Raw genomic sequence first — 9,040 nt, forward strand, 5'->3', positions numbered from 1 at the left:
TCGACTTGATGAGATGAAAGAATGTGTTGGTTGGTTAGTAGGGTTTTAACGTTGCTTTAAAGGCAAGATACTGTAGACAGCTCGTCTTTCGCGAGCGTTTTATTTTCGTGAGAAAGAACTCTTTCGCGAAAGTATAGTTTTCGAAAATAAAGTGGGAACACTGTGGTAGCAGCATTCGTTTCCGTGTTAGACAGAGCGAGCCAGCTATTTTTAGGTTCTCTACTAACATTAGAGAACGTGTATACGTTCTCTAACGTTAGCGAGCGTTGACACAACCAAACGCAAGGCGATCTAAAAAAATAAACGCAATCTCAGACTGTACTCTATATTGCCTATAAATTAGTGTGAGCCTCGGAGCAATCCAGCGGAGTGCTTAAGTGAATTGGGATTGATGAATTCTCTTGGCACTCTTTTTAAATTTAGGTCTCGCCCCGACTCTGTGACCGTGAACTTGAGCGGGGTGAACGAAGAGTTAGGTCACCGTCTGTTGAGTTGTGACTTTGAATTGTGCTTTAGCGGAGGGGTGAAAGTGTTATTACTTGAGTGTTCGATTCCAAGGCAAGTGGAGCGGAATTTATTTTTAGCTAACAAATACATATAGTTTTAGGAATCAAATCGACAATAAAACGAATGAAAGTAAAAGCATTAGGTCCTCACCAACCGAAATGTCTTAAAATTATACACCATGCCATTTACTATGCACTTAACTATCTTTAACCTGCGATAGCTTAATTGTGCGAGCCCACTTTTTAGACCCACGAGCCGCCCCTGTGTAAAGTCCTGTGGTACATTGATGCAGAAATAATCACTAGTAATTAACCCTTTCGTTGTACCGCCTGAGCCAGTCACTGGCCCTAGATAGGTTTACAGAATAAGCTTAGCAAAGAAGGGGTTCATCTAAGATATCTAAACTTTACACCTAAGAATGTGCGACGCGTACGCAAAATGAGGGTGTTTGTGTGCGCGCGCGAGCGTGTGTGTGTGTGTGTGTGTGTGTGTGTGTGTGTGTGTGTGTGTGTGTGTGTGTGTGTGTGTGTGTGTGTGTGTTTAAACCCAGAAACGTGATTGTTTCATGCCGCTTATATTTTCTTTTCTTTTCAGTCGCAGTCCGTGGACAAACGACACGCCGTCCTGACCTTTGACCTCTACCTGAACCGGTTCAAAGTGAAAGATCTGAGCACCACCAATGGGGTAAGTCACTAACTGTAGTATTGCGTAGTCTGGTTATCACTATTTAGGTGTTTAACACGCCTGATCGACTCAATTTAGGTTATTTAGGAGGCGGGCTTCGATACCGTATGTCACCTCTAGCCTCTAACCCATGATGAGAAGGATGATACAACAAGGCCATAGCAGAAAGACCGAGATACAAAAGAAAATCCTCCCAACACGGGAGTCGAACTGAGCGTGTCAGCGGCAGGTTTAAAAAAATCTATATTCTGTTGTTGCCATAAACCTCCTAATAAAACTTAAGAGAAAATCCCTCAGCTTTCTTCTGTTGTTGTTTGGTGTGATTCAAATAAAGAAACTACGAAAACATGAGATATGTGCACGCTCGTGCGCCGGGCCTGGGAATGGAGGAGGATGTCTGTCTTTTTTGTGGATACTTCATGTATTTTTAAGCGTTTTATAAGTGCAAGGTTCTGTCTTCCAAAACAGCAATAAAGTTACGTGTTGATAAGAGCTTTTATTGCCAGAGAAAACATCTTTCATTGAAGACAGGATCAGATTATTATTGCTGTAAGCCTCGAGTAGGAGTTTGCACAATGGTGACTTTATCGTTTTCCATGGCTTTTTAAAAATTGGTTCTTGAGGTCAAGTCTGAGAAGTATTTTTGTCACGTCCTGGTCTGTGGTACAACTTGTCTTGTGAACAGCAGCGTCTTTTTTCTGCTTCCTTAGTTAGCTAGAAATGGCGTCCGTAGTGTGGTATCCAAGCTCGTTATATTGCAAGTTTGGGATTTGCTTTCGATTTACATTGATGGTGGATATACAGTATAACCAATTTCAACCATCCTATTTTTAGGGGGGGGGGGGCGTGTATACGCACTCATCTAGTATTGACACTAATGGTCAGGGTCGAAGCTACTTGCCTGATAATTAGAGTATAGACTAATATGGTGTGAATTGTCCCAAATCTGGGGCGATACTTATTTACAGAAATTGTGTGTGTCTCGAGGTAACAGGTGAGGACTATTCGCCCTGTGGACGACGTGCTGTGGTTCGGAACTCTACGATGTCACGCGCAGACTTACGATTGTAATGCTCGCGAACACCCGGCTTTGATTCCCCCAAAAACGTGTAATTACGTATTGATAATCCCCCGGAGACGTAGCAGTAATCCCGCAGTTGTTCGCCCAAGGTCCTTTATGTCCTATATATATTTAACGCCGCGTGCCGTCGTGTCTGTCGCATGTGTAGCGGGGATTACGGCACTCTTCTGATCTCCTGTTTGTGCCTGTGTGTGTTTGTTCGCGTGTGTTTGTCCGTTTGTAGCCGTGTTTGGGGCTGGCCCAGAGAGGCGGGCGCGGGGAGTCTTCAGACTGATAACACTTATTCTTGTAGCGTGTTTCGTGAAGACCTCAGGAATGTGGCGAGATAAGATTGACCGGACGGAAGGTGTCTTTGGTAGCCAGATCATTGAGCAGTAGCGTTTCCGCTTGGCACGTGTTTTAAGAACTGATTAAAAAAATTCTGGATTTTTATTGAGCCCGACTGATTGGTATTTATTTTACTTTTATCATTATATGCCAAAACGAAAATCCTTTTTTGTGATTGTTTTTAACTAAGCTTTTGTAAGTTTGAACTTTGGTACTCAGATGTCACTGAAGTGCTATTATCCATGTATGAACTTTTCGATGGACTATTTGGTGGTGTGCCAGACTGCAAAAAGCTCTTGAGAAATCCAGCGATCTCTATTTTTGTGGAGAAAAAGGTCAGGGAAATTTCTGTTGCTTTATTTGCTCGGATCTTATGCTCTACTGGACACAGAAAAGACCAAGCCTGTGGTTTGGAGGGCGGCGCCATTGGTATGTCCTGCTTCTTTTCTATCCCTCTTTTATTTGTTTGCCTTCATTGCATTTCCTATGAAGTGTGACCGGTCGTCTTGCCAACCTGCCAACCAACCAACCAACCAACCAACCAACCAACCAACCAACCAACCAACCAACCAACGAGGGAACCAACCAATCAGCTAACCGATCAGCCAACATACCAATCAGCCAACCAACCATTCAGGAAATCAAAGAAAAAAGAAAGAAACTAACCAAATACTTTTATCATGGCAGACCCCATATGGCTCTGTTGACGACTTAATTATTTTCGTGACTGACCATAGTCCAAGGTCCGGCTTGTTACCCTGGTGTGATAACCAAAGCTACCTGGGCTTGGTGTTCCAGCCTGTTCCTGGTGCACGGGGAAAGGTCACTGCTGTGTGTCCGGTGATACGGCACATGCCTGGCATGCCACTGACCACAGGTCGGAGGACCGAAACGTCACGGAGGTCATCACAGGTCACGGCCCCGGTCTCGTGCCATTTGACCTGTAGACCAGCTCGTCTTTCAGCTGTTTGGATATTTGACCTCTTACAAGAGTAAATACCCCCAGTAAATCCTCCTTATTGGCATTGTATAAAGTCCACTCGTCTGGGTGATGGGTGAAGAATCTCATGTTAAAAGGTCCAAGTCAGCTTATTTTTAAAAGAACGCGTCTTGCTTTCAGTTGTGCTCACTATTTCGTTTCTAGGGGGCGTTGTATCGTCCTTCATTGACTTAAAATATGTTCTGTTCTTTGAGGTTGTTTTGCCCGTGAGTATCTTTCCGTGAATGTTCTTTGGTTTTTTAAAACTTGTCAATTGGTCTTTTCCCAAATCATTTTCTTGTCCGTGAAACCTCTCTTTGGTTGATATCTGTTGTGTACAAGTTTGGACATATGGTAAAAGCATGTGATGTTTCACTCAACTTTTGAAGAATTCTGTTTTTTTCCCATACGTCGTGCTTGCATTTACGGCAGAGAAGGAGAAAAGATACGTAACATTTAGATGTGCATATGACATATAGATCTAGCCTTCAATTCAATTGAATGGTCTTTTCAAATACAAAGTATAAGTTCATCAAAGTCCCCACATCAATCGTCCTTATCTCTCTCTCTCTCTCTCTCTCTCTCTCTCTCTCTCTCTCTCTCTCTCTCTTCTTTGTATGCTACTCTCTAAGTAACAACTCTAATCATCGGCACCAAAATTACCTTTTTGTGTTGTGAGTGCCGTAACATTAAAAACAACGAAACCTAAATCGCCATTAATTGTTTTTATGTTTGTTGTCACTTGGGACGTCAAAGAGACACCGTGCAGGTGGTTGGAGGGCGCCTCTGGTAGGTCATTCTTTACGTTCCCTCAGTTACTCTTGTCTGTCTGTCTTACCCCCCCCCCCCAAGCTCTAAATGACCAATATTGTGCTATGTGCTTCTATTCACCCCCCCCCCCCAAAAAAAAAAAAGAAGGAAAAGTGATACAGTGACTCTGTTGGCAAGCATTCTGGTGTAATTGACTCCTTTCCCCCCTATCAAACATCTATCGTCATTATTTCTCCTTCTTTTTGGTGTTTGTTTCTCTCTTGTATGTAGTGTTGCAAGTGCCACAAAACGCTTACTAAAACAAAGAAAATAAAACGTCTTACAAAGGCAATAGTGGTACAGCGTGTACCTGATCAGTCCATGGCGACAGCGACGTAAAACAGACTCCTTAACTGACTTTCGTTTCCATCAGTTTGCCGGCGTGCTTGTGTTTGGCCCCAGGCGTTCCCGATTGTCGTTGGCGTTTGTCTTGGGATCAATCTGTGTACGGTGAGGAAACTGGACCTTCTGCTGGCATGACGGGAAGGGCCAAGGCTAAGGGTCAAGGTCATCTTCTCATGTGCTCGCGACACTTTGTTGTTTAGTCAGAGATGGCAGCCCCCTTTTGGTCCCGAGCGCCCTGAACGATTTGGTGAGAAAAAAATGTTTCAGTGGTGTCCCGGGCTTCTCGGAGGAGGGTTGATCGAAGAGAGTTCGGTGTTGCTGTAGTTTGTGAAACCTGGAGTCGGGGATGAAAATGCTGCTAAAGAAAGAAAAAAATTCGATCGCCATGAATTTTGCCTGTGTGGGTTTGAGGTCCGACAAATTCTCTCGCCAGGGCGCAAAGAGGTCAACTTTGAAGGTGGAGCGAGCACATTATAAGGCCCAGCGATCGGCTTTTGAATTTTAATTTCCAGGAAGTTGACATTGCTTCAGAATGCTATCAGGCCTGCTGGGGTAATCATATAATCCATTGTAAAGCGCATAGAGCTTACTGTTGAGCGGACATTTGCGCTATACAAATACTATCTATCTATCTATCTATCTGTCTGTCTGTCTGTCTGTCTGTCTGTCTGTCTGTCTGTCTGTCTGTCTGTCTGTCTGTCTGTCTGTCTGTCTGTCTGTTATTATTATTATTATTATTATTATTATTATTATTATTATTATTATTATTATTATTATTATTAATAATAATAAACTCATAACCGCTACACCACAAACGCCGGTAGGTGCCAAAGAAGAGATGAAGTGCAGGATAAGGACAAAAAGGCAGAAACGATATAGCACTGAGATTATCCTGTGTGTATGACGCGAAGAAGCCACTAGCAGCCTGTATTACCATCCTCCGCCGTCCGTCTGTCGGACGTTCAGACCGTCTCCTATCCCAGCCAAGGTGTCGCATCCTCTCGCCCGCCTGGTTTGTGTGTGTGTGTCTGCCCTGAGGCCAGAGACAGTGTAATAGATTCTGCATTATGCTACCGTACCTTCTTTTCTCGGGCCCGGAAGTTTTAGGGGCTGGGGAGAAAGGCGAAGACCCTTTTTACAGGGTACTTGTTGGGGATGGGGAGGTTCACTAATAGGTTTCGGTTACCTTCGGCCTTAGGGAAGTCTGTACTCAACTCAGAAAAAGACCAGTACCACTACAGGCGCCCTTTTGTTCCAATATCATCAAGTCAAGTGTTAGATGGCGTATGTAAACTTACTGCGTTTTGAGTCTTTGCTCTTGTGAAAAAAAGGCTAAATAACCCATGTAATAATTTTACGCTTATGTATGCTCCCGACCCCCCTCCGTTTTTCAGCTTTAGTATAGGCTCACATTACTTAAAATTGCGGCTCTTGCAGTCTATGCTTTAACCAACTGGGGCCAATTACTAAACACAATTTTAACTTCGTTGCGCTGTTACAAACTGCTTGTCGGCCAGCTGTTCAGATGTACTGAACCCAAAATTTGGATTAAAATGATTTATTACAGTTTCTTTATCTGTGGTTTCAGTTGCCTGCGCTCCTGAGATATTTGTTGAAATCAAAATTAGAAATGCTGAAAAAAACCTCCAACCCCAAAACCCCCAAAGCAACCCGCCCCCCCCCCCCCAACAAAACAAAACAAAACAAAAACAACAAAAAACAAACAAAAAAAGCAAACAAAAACCCACCAACCAACCAATCAAACAAACTACAAAACAACCACCACCAACAACAGCAACAACAACGCAACAACATCAACACCCCCCCCCCCCCCCCCGGGTCTCCTTAGAAATATTTTAAAATGCATACTACTTTGGGTTTGCGTATTATGAGAAGGAAATTTGAAACAAAAATGCTCTTCTGAAAATATAGTTTTCTCGGCTCAGAGCAAGTTGACCAGCTTACTGTCGTGCTATTTTTTCAGCCTCTCCCGACAAGTACACTGTGAAGAGGGTTTTCACTACCGGGTGTCGGAGGCGTTCGACCAGGGGATGATGTGTCCCACTTTTACTGTCTGGTTTATGTGTGAATGTTATTTGTCCGTCGCGATGTTCCGGCGTTAATTGTGTCAATGCGCTTGTGATGACGGCGAAAATAAAGTTATTACTGTTGCTGTCCACTACCGATAGGACTGTGAGGACGATAACGTTGGTCAGTACCCCGCACTCACTACCTGGACTTTATGGTTGTTGTATCCTCCCCCTCCCCTCTCTACACCCCACCAACCACCCCCCCCCCTCTCTCTCTCTCTCTCTCTCTCTCTCTCTCTCTCTCTCTCTCTCTCTTTCTGTCTTTCTCTTTCTTTCTATCTCTTTCTCTCCCCCCCCCTCTCTCTCTGGATGATGTGGGCGCTCTGACGTAGTTTTCTGCTTCTCTCCTATCAAACATATATCGTAATTATAGATCTCTTCTCCTTCTTGTACCCTACATTCTAGTAACTCCTCTAATCTTTGACACTTGTATTGCCTATTTGTGTTGCAAGTGACGTAAACCTCTTAATAAACCTAGGAGAAAAAAAATCTACCACCAATCTCTTTTTTCTATCTCCCGCGTGTCCGCTATCAACTTGTCTCCTCACTTGAGTGATCTTTGCCATGCCAGCCATTCCCCACCCATGTTCTGTCCTTCTGTAGATTGTACGCCCCTCATTGATACAATTAAGATCATCAAGATTTATAACCTCCCTTTCTTGGGACTGGGAGGGTTGTGTTTGGTAAAGCAATATAATATTATGGCAGCTGAAATTTCGAAAACTATCTCTCCTCCCGCTCCACCCTCTTTGTCAGTTGTTAAAGAGCGCTACTGGAACTTGCAGGACTTTTAAAAAATTCTCCGTACAGAATTTCTATATATTTTGTCTTGCTTTTCCTCAATACTGAATAATCGTTATTGCATTGATGTACATTTTGTTATTCACCCCTTCACTTCCCCACTGCACTATGCATGCACTAAATCTTTAACATATTCAATCTTGATGACAACACTTTCTCGTATTTTATTTATGATGATTGATGTGCGAAAACTGTTTGAAACACTCATACTATTCCTTTTTTCCCTCTTTTCCAGACGTTCGTGAACAACTCTCGTATTCCGGAGCAAGAATACGTCACTCTCAATCATATGGACTCAATACGGCTCGGTTATGGTATCCTTTGACCTCAAATAAGCCTTTTTGTTATCCTGTTATAAATATATTGTAATTTTTGCAAGTGTTCTCAAGTATCCCCTGTTCTGTTCATTGTGATTCTGTTCTGTTGTGATTGTTCTTTTGACCTATAAATGCTTTTAAATTGCTGTGTGGGTGATTGAAGGGGCGATCTGGGGTGGTCTGCTCCTCTTTTCCTATGAAACAGCCATCATCCTATATTTATCTCCTCGGTTTGTATTGCAAGTTCTGGAAAACTCTTACAAAAACTAAAAAGAAACCCAACTTTAAAACTATTGTGGTAATTATGTGTGCCATGGATGGTGTCTGTATGCGGTATACACCCAGTTGTGGCTTTTATTTTGTGCCTTGTCCATAGCTGTTTTTGGGGCTCCGTCTGATCCGTTTGTGTCATGGCGGACTATGGTCCTGATGACTCTGGTTTGAGTCCCCCATTTTTGAGCTGGGGCTGTGGGAGGTTGTCCACCCACTGAGCTCGATCCTATCAGAGATTAGTGTTGAGTATGGAGATCCAACCTCTTAAATAACCTTACAGTAATTAAACGGTTTTAGATCTATTTCATACATATACCCTCACTATATGCATCTTTCATTATACTATTGTACTAGCCTTTGTCCTTGCAAAATTGGGCTGTTATTTTGCTAACAAATCGTAGAATGAATCTAATGATTTCTAACTGGGTATTTTTTAAATTTAAATTTCTGCTGACCGAAAATCTTTTCGGAACTGGCTTTGTTTGTCTTTCTGATGAGCTTTTTTTCTGTCTAATTCTGTTTGATACCACCCAGCTCGGCGTATCTCACCGGTTTTAACCGTCATTGTGTACTGCAGGGCGCACAGATTCAATAATTATCCACAATAACAAACTGTTAAATGCTGCATCCCATGAGGTCTGCAAATCCAATGGTGTCAGTGGTCCAAAGACACACCGATTCCCCCTTGTCTTTTCAGAAGCACCCTTGCTTTTCGCCGTCATTCACCTTACGCTTATGTCAGCTGTTGTGGCGAGGTGACGGGGTGACAATGGCACGGGGCCTTAGTTTTCTTTTCATTACTTAAATGGATTGGCCAAGTAACCCC

The 9,040-nt window shown here is 43.0% G+C and overlaps 1 protein-coding gene across 1 annotated transcript in view; it reads left to right on the top strand.

Annotated features, from left to right (window-relative positions):
• The window catches only part of LOC101853620 (centrosomal protein of 170 kDa protein B), a gene marked incomplete in the record, with an annotated part of 149,958 nt that overhangs the window by 22,207 nt on the left and 118,711 nt on the right, over nucleotides 1–9,040 (top strand). Inside the window, 2 exon segments of the mRNA XM_013082702.2 lie at nucleotides 1,102–1,191; nucleotides 7,860–7,938. Coding sequence (XP_012938156.1) covers nucleotides 1,102–1,191; nucleotides 7,860–7,938 — 169 coding nt within the window.

This window comes from Aplysia californica, unplaced genomic scaffold (genome assembly GCF_000002075.1).
Source record: "Aplysia californica isolate F4 #8 unplaced genomic scaffold, AplCal3.0 scaffold00189, whole genome shotgun sequence".
Lineage (NCBI taxonomy): Eukaryota > Metazoa > Mollusca > Gastropoda > Aplysiida > Aplysiidae > Aplysia > Aplysia californica.